At 38.9% G+C, this 22017-nt stretch overlaps 1 protein-coding gene across 5 annotated transcripts in view; it reads left to right on the top strand.

Moving 5' to 3' along the window:
• The window catches only part of TRPM3 (transient receptor potential cation channel subfamily M member 3), a 310579-nt gene extending 289162 nt beyond the window's left edge, over positions 1-21417 (top strand). For all 5 annotated transcript variants that reach the window (XM_074933038.1, XM_074933036.1, XM_074933034.1 and 2 more), the window contains 4 exons: positions 3631-3781; positions 4314-4513; positions 5697-5829; positions 14363-21417. In XM_074933038.1, the coding sequence (XP_074789139.1) occupies positions 3631-3781; positions 4314-4513; positions 5697-5829; positions 14363-15812 (1934 nt within the window). In that variant the 3' untranslated portion in view covers positions 15813-21417. The remainder of the gene's footprint in view (positions 1-3630; positions 3782-4313; positions 4514-5696; positions 5830-14362) is intronic.
• Positions 21418-22017: the final 600 nt, after the last annotated feature.

Below are 22017 nucleotides of genomic sequence, written 5' to 3'. Positions count from 1 at the left end.
TCTGCTGCTTCTTTAGGCCTGAAACACACAGAGGTGTGGGTTACTGCTGTTTGCATTGCAACAGTTTCCTCACCAGAAAGGAGGAAGGGTCAGGGGTGTAGCAGGAAAGGCACATACAGGAAACTGTAAATGGGAGCCAGGAAGTAAAACTAAGCATAGTAGGAGATTGTGAAAAAGGAAACAAGAGATGCAAAAAGTATGTACATCCACAGATGTCAGGATGCAACATTTGAAAGCTGAGTTAAGTTAATGTGTGTAATTGAAATTAAAATTCCAGCCTTTTATTATTTTTTAAAGCCTGAGCTCAGGAGATAAAGACCAACTTTTATCCAATGGCCTGTAGGTATCAGACTGATTGGGTTTTTCAGTTACCTGAAATAGTCATACAGTTATACTAACAGAATTTGCTTCAGCAAAACATTTCACTAGAATTACATAGAATCTGTATTTTTTGTTAAAGCAAGGTTGTAATGTAAAAAGATGAGTATGTTTTCATACATGTTAAAACTGTGCCTCGAAAAAGCTTGTTATCACAATATGTTATTGTACATATTACAAAAAATACTGCATTTCTCCAAACATAATTTAAATGGTCAAACTGTGTTACGCATGAAAGGCATGTGCAGATCCCTCAGGGATGAGGCACAGCACTCAGTGAGTGAAAACTCTGGCTATATGGAAAGCGGGGCATTACCACCATGGGAACCCCAGGACACCAACACTAATCAAATGGGGACCCAGTGCAGTGGAGCCCCACTCAGGAGTGAAGCTCTAGCAAAAACACCAGAGGGGTGGATAATAAAACTTGCATTGCTTAACGTATCATACATACCCGCTGTCCTGTTTTGCTCATTAGTGAACTTGCTGATGTAATATAGGTACTGCTGTCTGAATTCTGAGATCTGCAGCTGGCTGACACGTTGACAGTCATGCACGGTTTTGTGCAGATGGGGGGGGAAACTATCCCATCTTACCCTAACAAGGAGATCAGACGTGCTTGGCACTCTACATACTCGGATGGGGGAGGCAAACTGTCCTGGGTCACTGTAACAATCTTCTCGTACCCTAAAAACAGAATTCTAATTTCTTAAACATAAACAAGTATCTTCACTATCTAAAAAGAATATCATTGCTACTTTTAGGCTCCTGCCAGAGTCTTCTGTCTTTTTTCACGGAGAGAGAAATTTCTGGTTCTGGTTTCCTAGAAGTAATTATTTTAAACAGTTTATTTAATAATGGGGAAAAAAAAATCCTTTAAAGTTAATCTTATAGTTTAGAGATGGAAGAAGATGTGCAGTGACGTGCAGTGAACACAGGCTTCTGCATTTTGGACATACATCATACATTTTCTCATGCAGCTGAAGATGTGAAGATTAAGTGGTGGCTTAGTTCTCCATGAAGTAAAGCATGAGATTAGTATTCCCTTGTTATTTAAAAACTGTTCCCACAACAGAAGGTTCAATAGAGAAAAACTTTTGAAAATCTTCAGGAAAAGTTGAACATCTATGCATGTGTAGAGTAGGCTGTGGGAACTTGTCTTTGTAGGAAGTCTAATTTGGCCATCACTGCATGGCATAAACTGACAGGGATGCATTAATGGTATGCTAAATACTCTGTTGTAAGCAAATAAAGCTGGAGATGTAATTTTAGTCTTGGTAGTTGTCAAAGCTTATTTTCTTTTTGATTAAATTATCTTTTTTTAATAGAAAAAATGGGATAATCAAATTGCAAACAGACTTTGAGCTGAGTTTTTGATCTCATTGGTCTAAGGTTTAAAATATGCTTTTCACAATATCTCTCCTTGCTACAAAAGGCATTATTTTTTCTGTTCTTCAGCACACGAAAGGAAAACAGGTTTCATCAACTGATAGAGTGATGTTTCCATTACTGGTGAAAGCATGATGGGTTTCAGTACTGTGTTGTGTTGGACTTTGTAGCTCTAAATCAAAATGTGAGCAAGTTAGTGTTTCAAGACACAAAAATCTCACGCTGGGTGCTGATACCAAGAGGTATTGAATGTCCCAGTTTCTGCTGGGTGAAGGCTGAGTGCACATAGCCCTGTACTCATAGCAGCTCGCAGATGGCATTTTGAATGTCTGAATGAAACCGCTGCTTGGAGCAGTGCTGGAAGCATGAAATCAGCACTAGCTTAAAAGAATCTGCAAGCTGATGTTTTCTGAGAAATAAAGAATGCGTACTCTCAGCCTGTTCCAGTAATAAAATGTAATTTTCTAAGTAGGAAGGACTAGTGACACCGTGAGCCCAGACACAACAGAGCTGCTTGTAGAAGTAGTATTGCTTGTATCTGGCTTTGTCATTTCTTTTTTCATGAGTTTAATATTTTGGGAGAGTTCTTGTTTGAAGCTGATGAATCATGTATTCTTCTGTCCCATATGGGCTACAATATTTCTATATGTAATAGCCTAACAGCTGTATGTAGTGCACAAAACAAAGTACCCAAATTACACGTAATATCATATGATTGCTAGTACAGACACAGTTGAATCCCATGCTCAGTGAACTAAGTTCAGAGGACCTTTTTGATAGGAAGTAATAGTTGGTATTGGAAATCATGGATTTGTTGACATATGGCATTGGCAAACTTTGCTGTCCATGAAATCAGTGGAAAACTCTCTCATTGACATCAGCAGGAACTGAGCCAGTGCTGAACACTTTGAAAATTACTCTCTTAAACTTCTTTTTGATGCGGACAAGGGGAAACTAGCTGTAGTGCTGCACAAAATTTTCTAAGATTCTGTATATGTAAGCTGATTCTTCAATTGTTTTCTTGAAAAGCTGATTACAGAGGTACAGAGGGCCACTAGACCTGAGGCTAGAAAGACATAAACTGAACCCACACTTGCAAATGCAGACCACTCAACAACAGCACATGAAGGCATGTAAAAAAAATAAGCAAGGAAAACTATTTCACAGTGTTTTCTCTCCCCTTGCTTCCGTTATACAACATTAATACTGAGAACTTTTTGGTTCCAAAGCATTTGGGGAAGAAACATGTGGCAACTCTGCTGCTACATGCCCCTTTACCTGGTACAGTAAAGACCTGATCATGCTGTTCCTAAGCGTGCAGTCAAAAGTCCTTAATAGCAGGGGGTCATTATGACTATATCCCAGAGGGGCTTGGAGCAGTGCAGTGGACAGCAAGAAATGTCTACTTTTTAATTTACTTTTGTGTACTTTTTTTTCCTTATACTATTTATCACATCTCTCTCAATCAGTCAAAAAAGACAAGTTCTCACCATTAAAAAAATAATACATAAGCATTTTTCCAGGATTAAATGTTTCGACAATTTTATTTGCACAGCCACTAATTACTACCAGAGTACCATGATATTTTAGCTGTATGCAACCAGGCAGCTTACTCACACCAAGCATGTCTCCTGCAGTTTCTGAGAGGAATATCTTGATATTCATGGCAATTAACACACAGTAACAAGGACTGCAGCCTGTAACATCTGTGAGAGCAAGAGCAGACTTCTTGGGGGGAACATCAGTGCAATGGTTATTTGGAAGATATTGCTTTGGCAGGCAGACTTTTGTAAATATTTAAATATTTTGGAAAAAATAAGATTCATGCCCATTTTTTTCTTTCTTTTGGATTTTTGTTCCCAGCTCCTTGTGGTCAAAATGAAACCAGAGAAGATGGCAAAATAATCCAGCTACCTCCCTGCAAGACAGGAGCATGGATCGTTCCTGCCATCATGGCCTGTTACCTCTTGGTTGCAAACATTCTTTTAGTGAACCTCCTCATTGCTGTTTTCAAGTAAGTGACACATTGCAATGTGTATGGACTTAGAGGGGAATAATCACAGACTAAGAAGGCTGCTAAACTGAAGATTTTGTCTGAGACCCATTTTCAGAAGATGTGAGGGTGAAAGAGGCAGATGTCAGTTTCTTCACATTGTCTCATTTCCAAGGACAGACACCCGATGGGAATCAGGTCAGAGAAGCCAAAAAATTTAAAGTTCAGTTATGGCATCATTCACTCCTGAATTAGAAAACAAAAATAAAAGTACCTTCCTGTCTCCTTGGGTTGTGATAAGACTCAGTTCCACAGAGCAGAAGTACACAGGAGTACATCTGCCATGCAGAGTTTTTTGCAATGTGAGATACTTTGAAATAGCTGCTTGCCAGTGTGCTTTGCTGAAGCACAAATTTACTAATTTCTTTTGTTCTTCTTCCTCTTTTTGCAACAATTATTGAAATGTGTCTAGATAAGGCACTGTCATACCATCTTCAGCAAAGTACCCAAAACCATTTCAGTCTGATGTTATTATCCTCTTCTTGCCTTCTAGCAATACATTTTTTGAAGTCAAATCCATATCCAACCAAGTATGGAAGTTTCAAAGATATCAGCTAATCATGACATTTCACGAAAGACCTGTTCTCCCACCACCTCTGATCATTTTCAGCCATATGACTATGATATTCCAACACCTCTGCTGCAGATGGCGGAAGCATGAAAGCGACCCAGATGAGAGAGACTATGGATTAAGTAAGCCTTAGACAATTTACAGAATGCGACTTTTCAATGCCCTTGGTAATGTCTAGTGTTTGAGATGAATGAAGGCCAAGTCCAGCACTGTTATAACCTTTCCAGCAGAGAGCTACTTTTCTTACCTGCATCAGTTAGTTTTACCTGTATTGCCCAACCCTTAGTTCTCCCTCCAGCATTAATGAGGCTACGTTTTTCTGGGATGTTTAAGGGTTGTTCCCCACTTTATTCCTTCAAAGCAAAGGGGTTTGTTTTGCCGCTGCTAGAGGTCTGTTATTGCTAGAATTCTCACAGTCCATCGCACTTTCAGATCTCAGTTTTATTTCTGAAAATAGAGAGAGCGCATCCGACTTTTGGAGCAAATAGGACATAGTTCCCCCCCAATACACTTTTTGCCTCGAGATGGTTGAGAAGGAATTATTTTGTACACACATGTTCTCTCCTTGACACTGACTCAAACTGGAGGAGTAATTTCTCCAGACACTTTAATATATAAAGTCCCATAGCATGATGGAAAGCCTGTCAGATTATTTTGATAACAGTTTCTCTCCTCTTCTCTATCTGGTTGTTCAAAGTAGAAGATCTCCACCTACCCTTGTGTATATGCCAGAGACAGAGACCTAATGGATGTGCATCTCTTCCCAACATTAGCCCATACCACAGCCCAATTCTCTCTGGGGAGGGAGCTGGAGCCATGTGGTGGCCCTAGAGATGCAAGTGTAACCAGACTGCTCTTCTCCCACTCACATCACACTGTCTGCCACAGTCCTTGCTGCTGCTGGTGGATATCAGCTCTTTCCATATCAAATAGACACTCTGTACTCTCAGACTCCTTTCCTTGCAGTCTGCTAACTTGATTACATTTGTATTAGGTTACAGGTGGGCTTTGGCTCCCACCATGTCTCTAGGACCTGACCAGCAGCTGTGTTTAGATCTCATGCAATCAAAACACATTTGTGTTTGCTCAGCATTTGCCTTCTTAAGTGTTTCTGTCTCCAGATTCATATGTAATTAAAGCCACTAATTAGGTAATTAGCTGCACCTACCTGCTTTCATACCAAAATGCCAGATAAATTTGAAGCCTGCTTTTGAAAGTTTAGTCTATGAATTCCACAATATGAAGAATATAGTTTGTTTCACATGTTAATCTTTGCCAAATTCAATTTTTCCATTGTTTTCACAGAACTTTTCATAACTGAGGATGAATTGAAAAAAGTCCATGATTTTGAAGAACAGTGCATAGAAGAATATTTTAGAGAAAAGGATGACAGATTCAATTCCTCCAATGATGAAAGAATCCGTGTCACTTCAGAAAGGTGCACTTTTTTTGTTTGTTCTCTCACAAGTTGGTCGGAAATGTGTTTCTGTTGCCATTCTCACCCTTCCTTTAATTTTCTTGAAAAGGGAAACACTTGAGGTATTTTTTAGGAGGTGGTGAATTTCTTTTCTCCATTTTTCTTTTTTGCTAAAGCAAATGTTCCTCAGAATTTTATAAACATGAATCTTTTAACTAGTTGTATTAGAACACAACTGACAGAGAGAGAAACACAAATTATTCTTGCATTTCAGTTCTTAAAGCAGAACTTTAGGGCATAAGTAAACAGAACACAATGGGAGAGTAAATGAGAGTTCCTCAATGAAAACTACAGCTTTAGTACTGACCTACTAGTCATTTAGATAAAGAGCAAGCCTTTTTTCAGGATGGCCTTCCTAGGTAAGCTAGTTTCATTGAGAGCAACAGGGATCTCGCCATTCATTTAAAAGGAACTAGACATTTTACTTACAGCCGTGAAAGGCACAGGGGACAAAGGTAACATGTTAATTTATTGGAAGTTGCCAGTCTTCAAATTCATCAGTCCTGAAAATTCATAAATCTGTTAATCTGCTGTGGTGCTTATATGCTTTCGTCACACAGCAGACGAGGAACAGAATTAAATTTTGAGGACAGAGTTTGTTGTGTAATTCATAGCATTCTTACTGATAAATATTTTAGGGCAATATCCTATCAGATATTCATAAAATTTATGAATCACTGAATACTCCATTCCCTGAATACTCCACTTTAACTTGAATAACAGGTCAGATGAGCTGTCATTGTAATCAATTGCACAGATATACTATGCTTTTCCTTACACATAATCACTGTCCCTGTAGACATAATGCACTGCCCCTAATGCAGCTATGCCTAAAGTATGTTTTCTATAGGCAAGGAAACATGCTTTTAATTTCGTTTCAAAATAAATCTATCCCAGGGCAGGATTAACAGATATAATATCCTTTAGTCATCTGCATTACTGAAAACAGCACTCATAAACCACATATTTTAGAAAAGGATATTAGAGGGGAAGTATGATAAGGCATGATATGGCTTCCTCATAAAGAATGGTCAAGTAATCCAGCTCTGCTTGGTCTGGAAGAGACAAATGAGGAATGAAATGACAAAGGTCTATATAATTATGAGTGCAAGGAGAGGGTGAGTAGAAATCAGTTGTTTGCTGTCTCTCCCAAAACAAGATATAGGGGAGCAACAGATTAATCTAGGAGGAGCCCAGGTTCAAAATAAACAAAAAAGGTGACTTTTTCATGCAGTAAGTAGTAGAAGAGATCAAATTCTTGACAGCTGATAAGGTCTAAAAGAAGCTGATTGTGAATGACAGCTACATGGGTTCAAATGGAGACTAGACAAGCTTATGAAAGAGAAATCCATGAAGGACTGCTAAATACATAGAGCAATATTGAGCCCATGATGTGCCTGAGACTGGAGAATGTAAGTGGGAAAGAATGACATATGCTTCAAAGTAAGATAGTGGCCTAAACTGATCATGGTCCAGCTGAGTACCATTTTTTCTTGTGTTCTGATAGTCCAGTGGTCAGAGAACTAACATGAAAATCATAGATGCAGGTTCAAATCTGTGCTTGAGGCATAGCTTTCCTTTGGGTGGCGAAGGAAATAAAACGTATGTTTGAAGCCTCTAAATAAGAATTAGTCCAGCTGGGACCTCCTCCACATAGGCAAGTGCTCTAAACCCTTGATAATGAACACGTAACAGTCTGCCTTTGCACTCTGTGCTGGCCCTGTTTTATAGGAAAGGACCCCTCATCACTATTTTAAATAAACAGATTAATGCACCTTGTTCCAGATGAGAGTTCATGATTACGAATCCTAAATGAAGACAAGCACCTGAGCCCTACAGAGAAATAGTTCTTTAAAAATCCATTTATGTTAGCCAATATTGCAGTGTGGAAACCAGCATGACTCAGGTCTGTAAGGCAGACCCAGGTAGTGATCCCATGGAATACAGAGGCCACTGGCACCCAAGCAAACTACTAGGACTTGCAGCAATGAAATCCTAGGTGGATGCAGTTCTCATCTTCATAATAACTCTTCTCCCCTTGCCAAACCAACTGCAGTGTTCTACCACACAAGGCAAGTGCAAATACTTCGAATTCTGAGAAATACTTTAAAGATATTTGAGTAATCGGGCCTATTTAAGTGTTTAAATAACACACATTTTAAAAACTGGATACCCAAGTCTGTCATTTTGCCTATACTTATGGTCAGGGAAGTATGCCTTGAAATGTTCTTAATCCAAAACACCAAACTTCTTTTTCCTAACCAGTGGAACATTCAAATATTTAAAATCCAGATTTGCACTTCTTAGGTTGTACCTAGAGATGTCTTTGTACAAACAAGATGTAAAGCAAATTAAACAGAGAAGATACAAGAAGTCCTGGTTTCTTCTGGGATAGGTTTAATTTTCTTCCCCAGTAGCTGGTACAGTGCTGAGTTTTGGATTTAGTGTGAGAATAATGTTCGTAGCACAGTGATGTTTTAGTTGTTGCTAAGTAGTGTTTATACTAAGCTAAGGATTTTTCAGTTTCTCATGCTCCACCAGCAATCAGGTGCACAAGAAGCTGGGAGGGAGCATGGCCAGGACAACTGGCCCAAAGTAGCCAAAGGGATGTCCAGTCATTAGCCTGTAGTAGCAGACCAAGCACAATACCTACTGTGTTGGTTTAAGCCCTGCCGGGACCAGAGACCACATTGGCATTGTCCCTCCCTCCTTGGACACAAGTAGGACACAAACCCCGGGTTAAAATAAGAATAAATTTAATACAACAGTGTAATAAACAATCTGAACAACAACAGTAGCAATGATAACAACAATAAACAGTAATAACAGTGAACAAGACAACAGATATACAGAGAAATACTACAAGGATACAGCTAGCCTGCCGTGTGCTCCCCGTCACCAAAGCCACAAAGGAAAAAGTTCCTGTGCTCCCAGCCTGGACCTGACTGTCAGCATGGTATGAATAACCCAGCTGGAGATCCCTTCCCCCTCTCTGCTGGGGAAACTTAACCCTATCCTAGCTGAACCAGGACACCTACATTAGAGCCATATGAGTTTAATCATCTGTTCAATTAACTCATCTTTACATGGTGTAAAATGGAACCAGAAAGCCCTGCAAATGTGAGTGAAGTTCCCCCTGAAGACCTTCTATTTGCAGGAATCTGAGGATGCTGTTAGGCTCAATGGAGAAGGAAGGGCTGGGACCTTCTCCTAGAGCTGGACTGCTGACTACCTTCCCTCTCCTCTACACATCTGTGATATGCTCACCTCTTGCTTGAGCAGCTCCCTCTTACAGCTGGATTTATCAGACTGCCCTAGGTCCTACTTGGAGGAACAGCCACACATCATAGGTGCAAAGCCAAGTACACCTGGAAGAAGGAGTAGAAGACCAGCACTGGAAGGGAAGTGGGAGATGGGAACAGTCTTGCTTTGAGGCTCAGTCTAGGTGGGTTCCAGAGGCAGGTTAGGAGCTCAGGAAAACAAAGCAAGAGATCTTGTTTCTTGCTGCATTGACCTGTTGTTCAGGTCAATGTAAACAAATGATTTCAGCTAAGTGGTCAGTGGCTGTCCTGAGTCAGGACCCCAGCATCTTGCCTGACTCACCTACAACAAGCTGCAGTCTCTACTCTCACCTTGTAATAGTCCACCCTGTGTACTCTGTGGGGCCTGTCTTGGTTCAGCAATTGCCTTACTTCTCTTGTAACAAAGAACACCACAGAGGTGTCTAGATTTGATGTCACCACACAGAACCTCTCCTTTACCTGATCCTTTCACATTCAGAATTTGAAAGTGTGAAATGACACTTGATGTTTGTATTTCCCGGTTCCCAGGTACTAAGTAACTTGGAAGAGTAGCTCACTAGCTAGGATCTCACACAGGCACTTGAAAGTAGCAGCAGGTTAGTGGTACACATCAGAAGAAGTGATTGACTAAGCAGAAGAATACAAAGCAGTAGAAAGCTATAAGGTGCATTTATCATTAACTGCATTTATCGGGTTATGCAAATCTTGGTGAATCTCTTGGAGACCCCGAGGAAAGCAAAGTTGAGCAGATTCACTTCATTGCAGCAGAGGAATCAACTTTTCCTGGAGTGCTTTCCTTTCTAATCACTGTGAAACTTTCAGAGGCACTTTTTGACCAGCACAAAGACATGCACTGTATGATCAAAACAAGACTATTTTTCTTGATCTGGCATGAAGCCACTAAAACAATCTCTTCAGTAGACATTTTCTTAGACAGGTCTTGACTCTTTCAAACCCAATGCAAAACCTCATGTTGATTCTAAAAGGAGCAGGGTCACATCCTATCAGTATTTAAAAAGAAGGTAAGCTGGTTAAAGTAGATATAGTATGACATATTTGGTACTATATGGTGTCCAGTACTAAAGCACTTTAACACTTTATAGTCTGAAAAATTACACTAACAGCATCTGTGTGAATTAAGACATAGTTATTATCTTGATTTCAGAGGTGACAGGCTGAAGTGCACAGAAAATAGGTTTGGGTTGGTAGAAGGGCTGCTACTGAGCCTACCAGATACCACCACACATGCAGAATGACAGTAGGAAAGGTCTGTCTGTGTGTCGTCACAAAGAGTTAAGTGGTCTTAGGGTCCAGATGGGAATGCAGCCAGGACAACCCAACAGTCCTTACCCTGAAGAAACCACCACACCTGGGAAAACTGGCTGGCCACTTGCATCTGCAATGCTTTATCAAAAGAAGTCAGGCAAAGTACCAATAGCTGTTACAGGCTTGGGAACTGCTGTCTATATTTTATTTAAATAAAGCCATTCTACAGTCACCTATAACAAGCAGGGTTACCCCTGTAAGTGATTTTCAGCGTCTACAGTCTGCAGCAGATGAAAAGGATTTTGAAGTATAAATGATGCCTTAAAAATGGTCATAGGTCCACAAAGGGACTTGTGACTCTAATTCTAGCATTCAGTTAAGAAGTCCACTTCTGAAGAGAGTGCCTTACACCCATTAAATCATTATTTCAATTAAATTACTGATGAACTGATGTGCAAAGGTTAAAAATAAAAATTAACAAAATGAATGCCAGTAGAAACCATCATCTCCCAAACAATAATTAAAAGGCTTTACACAGGTAATATAAAATCTTTGCCAGGTTCCCAGTTCTGGCCCTTTATTTTTTTCCTGGCCACTGAATATTGTCCTCAGATATTCCATGTTTGTTTCACTATTACAAATTTTTGAGCTTCAGCTGAACACACTTGATGCACATTTTACACGTACCATCCTCTTTTTCTGTTCTCATTCCCATCTGTTAGGATGGCTTGGCACCTTCTCATATGTTAGATAAATCTTACTGTAAGGAAAGCATAGGTGCAATAGAGGCATCGTACATGGATATTGTGAGATTTGCTGAGATGTTTATACTATCTCCAATACACATGGAAAAAGATCCAAATAAAAACTTGGGCATTCTTATTTTGAAATAGTGTTTTATTTCAAAACTGTTCCTGAAGGAAATGCAGCTCTAAGATGTCTATTTACTGAGTGCAAGATCATCCAACAGTATGGGAAAATAGAAAATTTCACTTATTAAAACATTTTAAGGACTGTATTTCTCCAGAACATATCCTCTTATGTCCACAGCGTTTGGCTGATGTGATTTTATTATGTTTTATTATTTTTATTATGTGTTTTATTATGTAGGATTACTCCCAGAGCATGGTGCTGTTCTGTGTGATGAATGGTTGCAGGACTGAACATTAAATTAATATAAGAGAATATCGCTAATTAAAAGAATAAATACTTGTTATTTGTTGAAATATGTGGCCATATACCATATATAACAAAAAATTACAGAATTCAGCTAATAGCTTTGGGTTTGGAGGAGATCATCATCATTCAAACTTTCTTTTTGTGAATAAAATTATATAGTCAGGGCCCATCCAGTATAAATACATGTATGTACTTCTCAGTTATCTATGCACATCTCTGGTTACCCTTGGTTTCTGAATCCAGATTGCACTATCCTCATCTTGTTGAGTTTCTATATAAATTTCCCACTTCTATCAATGCAATCATATCTCTGATTACTTCTATAGCAACCAACAGACCATGTAACTCAAAAGTGTCTCTTCATCTCGGCCAGCAATACCACCAGTCTTACACTCTGTGCCTCTGGCAGTAGCTAATAGATCATGTTTTAGGGAAGGCTGGGTAAATATATGAATGTGTACCAACAAGGTATGACTTTAGGTTCTTCTTGGGATGCATTAGTTGTATTCAGTAGCAATAGATCGCTCTCACATGAATGCAGAATGCAAAACATCTCACTATGGACAGTTCTACTAATATTACAGATACAATTTTTGTAACCAAGTGAAATAATTCAACTGGCTATATTTGTATTAAAAATTATTTCATTTGTATACCTCTCTCAAAGCAAGAAAAAAAACAACCAAACAAACAAAACCCACAGGACTATCCAGTGAGCTTCCCAGAACGTAGTAAATTCATTCCAGTTCTTAGCTAACTGTGGGATGAATGTTTTTTGTTGTTCATAATCTGAGCATTCTCAAGTAGAATCCAAGAGTTTCTCAAATTGTTCCATATGTCTGAGAGTCCTAAAATTGTGATTTATATCTGTTCATCATCTTGGAGCAATTGTTACACAATATGAATGTGTGACAAGGCACTCAGGTATTAGCTGATATTTCAAAAATATAATTGTTTTTATAAAAAGCAGTTCAGATTACTAGTAACATGAAAGAAGATTCAACTGCTTCCCATATAAGCTGCTCTCACTATGGAATTATATCCTGTGCTTGCAATGACATTGATCTGTTTTGTTGGAGAAGCTGATAGAACTAGAAGTTGACTGGTGCCTAAATGACAATGAGTAGAATGAAGTTCTTTGAAACTACCAGTTCATTTCTTAGCAGTGATTACTTGGTCAGTAATTTGTTGGAGTCTGATGAAAGCAATACAATTACTGCTTCAAATTGATTTGCTCTGCTTGTTCTTTCAAAATTCATGGTCTTCAACAGAAAAAGCCTCTATTTCACAGGAATGTGACTTGCTGCAGGGAGTGGTGTCACACTCCTCCCTCTCCTCTCTTGTGCAGGCAGGTTGCTGTTGCTCATCACCAAGAGGTAGTCAGACTTCAGTGTTTCACCAGCTGTGAAAGTTGGTGAAAGTTCTGTGCATTAATTAACAAGGCATTAATGGTGCCCAGTACTCATTCATTGCTAAAATCTGGTTTCCTTCTGAGCAAGTAAGAGTGTTTATGCTGTTGCCAGTTTCCAGGTCACTTGTCCTGTTGGAAATTCAACTATCAGGAGTAGAAGATTATATTTATCTCATCAGAAATCCTGGATATGATTGACAGGGCGCCTATTAACATTTGAGTATTAATTGATCTAACAGGCAGAGAGTAAGCGATTCATGAAAAGTGTGAAAATCCTACCATGTGGTATTTGTTGCTTCTCTGTTCATTTTTCAGTGTCAACAGGAATGGGGAAAACCAGAATTGTAACCTTCAAAATCAGACAAATATAACTGTATAAATGTGTTGCTTTTAATACTTCTTTGGCAGATAATGGAGGTCCTTGATCTACACTAGGGACTATAACCAGAGAAAATAATTATGAGACGTTTCGTATGTGCTAAAGGCAATATCATTGTGTAAAATTAGAGGGCTTCATATAAATCCTCCAGTAGAGAGATTTTAGAAGCCAGAAAACTGAAAAAGTTGAAAGCCACCAGCATAAATTAGTGCACAATTCACCTTAAAGTCAAAAACATTTTAAAATTAGACAGATGAACAGTGTAGAACAGATATACTGAAGTTTAAATTAGGATCAAACATTCAATTATTACTATTAATACTTTAATCTTACTTTTTATTGATATAAGTAGCTAATAAATAACTTAAAATCCATCATTTCAATCTCTAAACTATTAATACAGACTACCCAAAGCACAAACACAGTAATGGAGCAATCTTAGTGTGTGTACCTTATTGTAGGCTGTATTTGGTTTGATCAGTATTACCCTTCCCGCAGCTTTCACGTGTACTTTACTTGATATTACCTACATTCAATACATAAGTTTATACATTTCTTTTTCTGTATATCTGAGCTGAAAATTAATCCAAGAACAAAGAAACTATCTCCTTAGGTCCACATAGCTCTATTTGGTGTAAACCTGGAGCGAACACCAGAAGAAAAAGTTACCCACCTTCTATGGCATATTGCCCACTTTCATTACTTCATTTAGTTCTGCAGTTAACTGCCGTGGTCTTGCCTGTGGCACAACTGGGGACAGCGTCATCTGGCATCGGCTCTAAGTGTTATTCATTCATAACAACTTAATTAGCAGTTTTGGCAGCAGAGAGGCAGCAACTCATAGTAACATTTCCATAATAAATCCTGCCCCGTTTGTTCCCAATTTTTTTGGTGACCTGTTATCTGAACATCACTGTTTTGCAGAAATTAACCTGTTTAATTCTTACCATTTTTAAGGGTAGAGAACATGGCCATGAGACTAGAAGAGGTAAATGAGCGAGAGCACTGCATGAAGGCCTCTCTGCAGACCGTTGACATCAGGCTTGCTCAGCTGGAAGATATGATGGGACGAATGGTGACTGCCTTAGAAAAACTGACTGGCATAGAGAGAGGTGAGACAACCAAGATACGATCCAGAACCTCATCCGACTGTACCGATGCAGCCTACATTGTGAGGCAGAGTAGCTTCAATAGTCAGGAAGGAAATACTTACAAGCTTCAAGAGAGCATAGATCCCACAGGAGAGGAGTCCATGTCCCCAACGTCTCCTACAATCACATCCCGCATGCGAAGTCACTCTTTCTATGCAACAAATATGAAGGACAAGTGTGGGTTGGAAAAGTTTGAAAGCATTTTTAAGGAAAGATCTCCAAGCCTGCATAGGGCTATCAGTTCCCACTCGATAGCAAAAGAAGGAAAGGTTCCCTTAGCCCCTACCAGCACTTTATCAATTGCCCCAGACTCCAGAAGGCCTTCATCTTGTATAGACATCTATGTTTCTGCCATGGACGAGATGCATTCTGACACAGAGCCTCTCGACAGCTCCATAAATATTCTTGGTACTGGAGATGCAGCTCTGCAGGCTCACATAGCCTCTTCCATTTTAGCTAACAGTGCATACATTAGCAGTACACCTGGTGAAAAAATTTCTGGCAGGAGTCTTGATTACGAGGAAACCTCTGGAATAGAAACAAGAGCATTTTCTTCAGACTATTCGCAAATCACAGATTGCCAAATCCCCTGGGATTCAGACCCTCCCTTATATCACACCTTAGAGCGATCTAAAAGCAGTCGTTATCTGGCTACAACTCCGTTTATTCTGGAGGAAACGCCAATTGTGAAATCTCACAGTTTTATGTTCTCTCCATCTCGAAGCTATTTCAGCAGCCTTGGCGTCCCAGTCAAAACAGCAGAGTACACAAGTATTACGGACTGCATAGACACGAGGTGTGTGAGTGCTCCCCAGGCCATCGCAGAGAGGGCCAGTTTCCCTGGAAGTCTTGGGGGCAAAGTGGAGGACTTGGGATGCTGTCACCCAGAGAGAGAAGCTGAACTAAGCCACCCGAGCTCTGATCATGAGGATATTGAGGCCAAAGACAAGAAGGGGATCCCCTTATCTCCTCAAGATGTCAATGCTACAAGAACTCTGGCCAACAGCATCCCACTTCCAAAAATAGAGCGGGCCAACAGCTACTCTGCAGAGGAGTCAAACATGTTGTATGCACAGCACACACGAAAGAGCTATTCTATCAGCGACAAACTTGACAGACAGCGAAATGCAACAGGCCTGCGAAACCCCTTCCAGAGGAGTAAGTCCTCGAGACCAGAGAGCAGAGGGGACAACCTGTCCATGAGGAGACTGTCAAGAACGGGAGCTTTCCGCAGCTTTGAAAGCAAGCACAGCTAGGCCTAGACAAAGCTCACTGGCAGTCTAAGGGTCATCTGCTCTCCAGTGTATTTTTCTTAGCAGAATTAAAAAAAAAAAAAACCTCACATCACCCTGTGTCAACTCCAGTTGGCATTAGCCACCAGTCAAGGGGGAGCACATTGTCAGTCTCAGCATCGCCCACTGAGTTACTGCATCTTGACCTAGTTGACATTTGCACTTAAGGAAAAAGGGAGGGATGAAAGCTTTACAAAGACTTCAGTAAACAACAGGAGTAACAAGTCCCCTTTATGAAGTCACAGGAAATAAATGAGTAGGCTCAGAAATCTGCCTTTTATTAGAAGGCATCCTAAGATCTTTGATCATTATTCAAGTTTTTAGGATGAAGGAATTAACTGGAAGAAAGAGATGTACAAATTAGATGTTCTAAACTTCAATCATTACTTCTTTTTCATCTGTTTCACCGTTGTGATGACTGATGAAAAGCATTTGTTATTTCTGTAGGAACTGGCAGCAAACAAACCTAAAGTCTCCCAAATCGTTTGCATCCCACACTTGTGGAAATGAAGAAAGATGAACAAGATAACAACCACAATGTTCACGTGTCTCTTTTTGTATCAACTTCTAGTGCCACAAAAAGTGTGTATTTTCAAGAGCATAAGGGAAATGAAATGCCTTTTGTACTGCAACTTAAATGGAGAAAGAATTTATGTTAAAATATCAGGTGATTTCCTGTATAAAACAGGCATTCTAGATTCTAGCACAGCTGAGCAAGCTCAGGATGAATGTAATTAAGCGGAATAGTATATATTTATTTTTTTATCACATTTGTCATCAATATGTTGTCTCACTAAATCAAAGGATGTGATGGAACAATAAGAACAGGGTGATCAGAGTAGAGCACAGTAATATTATCAGGTTCTCCTGCTCCTTTTAGTTACATGTACAAACTGGGGAGATTTACCCATCAGGCTGCTCCAGCCTCTTCTTGCTGTTCCATTTGAGCTGCCGATTTTTCATATCATTTCCTCACCTAAAAATATACACCCTTTTTTTTCATGAGGACATGGCCGTATTTGAACATTTAAAAATATACAAAATTCATCAAGCAGTCTGAATCCAGATTAATGCAATTAGACTGAAGTTGCTTAAGGGAAAATGTTCTTGGCAGAGAACTGGAAAACACTGAAAAGTATATATGCTTTTAAGGTAAGATATAAAGCCAAAGTGAAACTGCAGATGTCTATAAACAGCAAAAGCCATCAGTTGCAACTAGGCTTCCACTGTTCAGCAGCACATCACACAACGTGCATTTTAGTAGGAGAAAGTGTATCTGAATGGTAGTGTAGTTATGGGTTTTGGTTGAAGACAGTCGTAACTCCACTGACTCCATCCACGTTCTAAGGGTCAACAATGTCAACCAGTTTCAAACTTCGCATGAGAAGAAGATATCACAGTGGTCACAGGTGTAAGGGTATGCAGAAGACAGGAAAAGGGTGGAGAAGCATAAACTGCAACAGGATCAACATTTCACATATTTTACAAAGGCACAGATTTTACGTGTGTACAGAGTTGAAGCTAGTGCTGTTAAAAATTAAAGGAACTCTACAATGACCAACATCTGTGTAGAACCAGCTCCTTTTTGTTATTAAAAATGAACACTTGCAAGTGGGGTACATTTTCCCATTGTTTAAATGGGAGTTATCTCACAAATCTCTAAGGCAGCTTTGAAAATGCAGGCTGACATTTTCTCACTGGAATCTCACCCTGGGAGACTCTGAGCACCATATGAGAGCTAACTCTGAAAGGCAACAAATCCAGACATAAAAATAATCATCAGCCTCAATAAAAGAGGCAAAGAAGGTGAAAACATTGAGCTACCAAGTCACTGCGTTGGAAAGTTCAGGAAATAAAGAAATGCAGCATGGGGACTTCACGTACAATGTGTTTCACACTTCCTGCACCAACGTGTTCCTTGCTTTCTTGTTTTTGATCAGGCTTTCAATGAGCTAAACTCCACCAAGACACCATATTTATGCAATTGCCTTGCAGTCCATGTGCAGCGTTATGGTCACATGGCAACACCAAGAAAGGTCAGAAACCTTTCTGTGCATTATGAAGCATGCTTGGGACAGGCTGATTGTTGAACAGTAGCAAAATGTCCAGGGGCAAAGGAACTTATGTTTAACAATCTGCTTCAAATGTGCCAACTTTTGTTAGCAGCCTTCTCCTAAGGCTTCTCCAAATCTATCTATCCTTGGTGAGTAGAGGGGGATATTCTCACTTTGTTTTCTTTGTTACTTATACGAATGTCTGCTAAAACTGTTCATGAACACCATCACCATATTACTGGCCTACTCTAGAGGAACTTCAGATTCATTAGAAATTCCTCAAGAGTGCTTAGCGAATTAGTTCAAGGCATAGGGCTCTCCTCTGGGGTAGATATCATTGCTTAGTTTGTCAGGGTAAAGGATTTTGCCAAACCCAGAAGCTGTATAAATGTTTAGGATACAGCACTTTATTGATCTGGAGCACACATTCCAGGTAAAATGAAACAGGACACTTTATTTACCTCTTAAAATTTGCCATTATATATAAAATGTAAATTCAGATGTTAAAAGTGTGATTGCAAGATGTCAGAACACTACTTTTCCTGAATGTTTCCCATTTATTCTACAATGTGGTGTCTATAGAATATATTATGATAGATGTTAGATTATTTTATCTTCACCTGTTTTTTTACACACTGCATCAAACTGCTCTTTTTTGAATTTGATGGTAAAATACCCATGCAAAGGGACCAGATTTCCCACTCCTAGTATTATGACCATTTAGTGAGAGTAGAAGTCTTATCATCCATCATCATGTAGCTATAGCACGTGCCATATGACATATTCTGTATCAAAGGATAGCTTATGAAATAGATATATATATACACACACATATATACATATCTCCCACATATAAACCAGTATACTTGTGACATGTGGTAATATTAGTGAACGTTACAGGACAGTTTTAATTTCACATTATAAGGTCTTGTCTGTAAATCTGTAACATTCAATAAAATAGCACATGTTGCATTGAGCATTAAGTTCCACTATCCAATTATTAGCTTACATATGGAATATGCATTTCTGGTCACAGTGTGTAAATTCGGTATGTTTCACACATTCCGCTGTATAGCTCCACTTAAATGTCTGTATGAGCTGATGTATAAACTTCTAATGAGCCACTGTGGGCTGTGACAGGTGGGTTGTGGTAGTGTGAAAGATGAACTGGCATGTTATGCAAAAGATTATAACATAAATGAACTTTAATAATATTTTGAAACTCAACTGAATTTAGCTGTTTGTTTACATATGCTGGCCAACTGAGGAAGCGGTGTACAGTATTTTATAAATATTTTCCTATAGTAATCCATTCTGTTGTTTCCAGTTTAAGTGATGCTATTCTACAGTTGGGGTATACACTTGTCCTAGGTATTGGATTATAGCACATTATTCTTTCACAATAACAGTGTGATATGACTGAAGTAGTTTCTCTTCCTTACAGTCCAGTCTTCTTTTGTGTCAATGAAAATGCATGCACTGTTCCATGAGTTTCTTTGGACTACTATGAGACTTAACATTTTGCTATTGCCTGCCTGTAAAGATGAATCCAGTTAGGAATGAATTCAAGCTTTTGGATGTTTACATTATTTCCATTATGTTTTAGCAAAATAAGTGATTTTTTTATTATTTTTAAATGACAATTGTATTTTATGAAATTGAAATATTCAACACAAAATGCGAACCTACAGCAGTGCTCAGACATTTGGCTCTCTCTTTTTTTGGAAGAGATAAGGTGCTACATTATTGTTCTTAGCACAAGTGCCAGTTAACAAATGGCAGTGAGGGGATAATTTGAAAATACAATGAAAAACCAAAACATCCATTCATCCACATAAGGAAATCCCTCTGGGTTCCAGATATAGATTGCTTTTTTTTCATTTTTCCATTTATAGATTTTTTGGTAAAAAAACCTGATTTGTACCTTTTGTGGAATGGATAGCCTTTTGTCAGGGGATAAATATCTTAGTTAGGTATATTTTTTTGTATGAGAAGAAAATGATTTGTTTCTTAGAAACTGTCAGCACATGGAAAATGCAACTACACAAATAACTGCCCAGAAAAAGTGCTGGTAGCAGCACACAGCCTTAGTCCAATGACTGCAGCTGGAGCAAACAAGTATCTGTACTGAGAGCAGAAGTTATCAAAGGTATTAGCTTAGAGTGAGACAGCGAAAAAAAATTCTCTGTAAACTCATGGTGCAAATTTTCAAAACAAGCATAAATGTCTTGTTATGTTGCTCAGGTTATATGCTTAAGAGGATCTGATAATCACCAGAAGGGAAAATGTGAGCTGGTCATTCCTGGATTTCCCTAGGAATAAATAAGTAGTTGTGATGTCTCTACCCTGCTTTAAAATAATAGTATATTTGCATTTTTGCACAAATATGCACAATTGTTTAAACAAAGGCCACATTTTCAGTTCTGTTAAAAGATGCCAGGTATAGATCTTCAAAAGAAATGGGAAAGCTTCCTCACATGAATTTTCCTTCATCCACCTCAAATAACAGCACAGTCCAAAGTGGGCACAAGTGTTGGGGAGGCGTCTGCTTACCTAATGAAACCTTTCACTCCTCCAGACGATATTCACTGGCCTTGCCACACGTTGGTGTAAAAGAAGTAGTGTTGAATGTGGAGGGTCTGAGTTTCTGCACCCCAGTGAGACTTACCCTGCTTTATAGCCAATTACAAGGTGAACACTACAGGTCACACAGGCTTCTCCTCTCTGAGATTGACTATGATTATGGTCTTACTGATGCTGGTGCAGATCTGCAGAAAATCCACTGATTTCAATGGAGTCAGAGGATGGATTTATTCTGCATTTCTAACTCTATATTACTTTGAATCATGGCACAGATCCTAATCCTAATCCTAATCCTGAATCATCATCAAGTGGGAAGTCTAATGACTGAGCCATTGAGCCAGAGTGGTTGTGAAACAGTCTCTGACCTTTTAATTTTTTTCTGTATGCTTTCACATCTCTCGTAGAGCCACATAGTACTTACTTCAAAAAGCTATTAGGAAAAAATGTTTGATTGTGAAATTGCTGCTGTTTCTGCTGCAGGGTAACTCTTGTTTATTTTAGTATTTGGTAGGCAGGGGGAAGGGACAGAAGTGGGAATTGGCTGTGAAATATAATTTTATGCCTGCACAAGAATAAATTGTATTAAAGTTATATCCTTATTCCACCACTGCAGTTGTTGTACATGAGGAGAGTCTATATGCTGCTACTGCTGTCTGGAACAGTGTTTGCAATATACTATACTAATAGCTATTTAATCGTTTATTATTTGGGCTATCATTTGTAAGTGTATAAAAATCATTTATAAAGGGAGATAAATGATTAAAATGTCATTTTAAACAAATTCCTACTAATATGAAGCTTTTCAAGTATGATTTGTCTAAATGTATATCACTAGGGAAAACGGTCCTTTACAAAGGTCTACTGGATTCACAATGCACTTTTAGACTGTGTTTAGATACATAATAAAAAGCAGAAGTTGGCAATTACTACAGTAGAACTTTCTGAAATTTCTGTAACAATTGTTTTGCAATAAAAAAAAAAAAAAAAAAAAAAAGAGATGTAGTTCAAAACATCTGTTCTTACCGGAGCATTTATTTATGGTCCCTTGCTTTCAAAGCAATAAAGCAATGATGCAGTGGCAGCTGCTTTTCCCTAAGATCTCTCACTACTCTAGTTCTAACTTTACAGCTTTAAAGAAAATCAAAAGGTTTACACTATTATGCACAGGCATTTTGAATATTGTAAGTTATTTCCATCTCTGAAACCATGTGTCATTCAGGTGTCCCTTATCCTGGCCAATATCAGACCCCACTTTGAACCAAGGCAGACATACATCTCAGTGTGTTTACTTAAGAGGTGGGAATAGTTTCTTTTATTTGTAGCTACCATTTCAGCAAAGGAGGAAACATAAGCATGGATTGCAGATCCTCTCTAAATTGTTTCCCTATAGACTGGAAGAAGCATGTTCCTTTGTATGGCAGTCTCCCCAGATTGGTGGCATTGCTGGCTCTTGTAGCTAAAGAAGGTTCATTAAAACAAAAGGCACCAAGTAATCCAGTAGTACCTACAACTTCCTCTGAACTGATATCTCA

This window comes from Athene noctua, chromosome Z (assembly GCF_965140245.1).
Source record: "Athene noctua chromosome Z, bAthNoc1.hap1.1, whole genome shotgun sequence".
Taxonomy (NCBI): Eukaryota; Metazoa; Chordata; class Aves; order Strigiformes; family Strigidae; genus Athene; species Athene noctua.
Note: the sequence above shows the minus strand (reverse complement) of the source record. Positions and strands in the feature narration are given on the sequence as shown.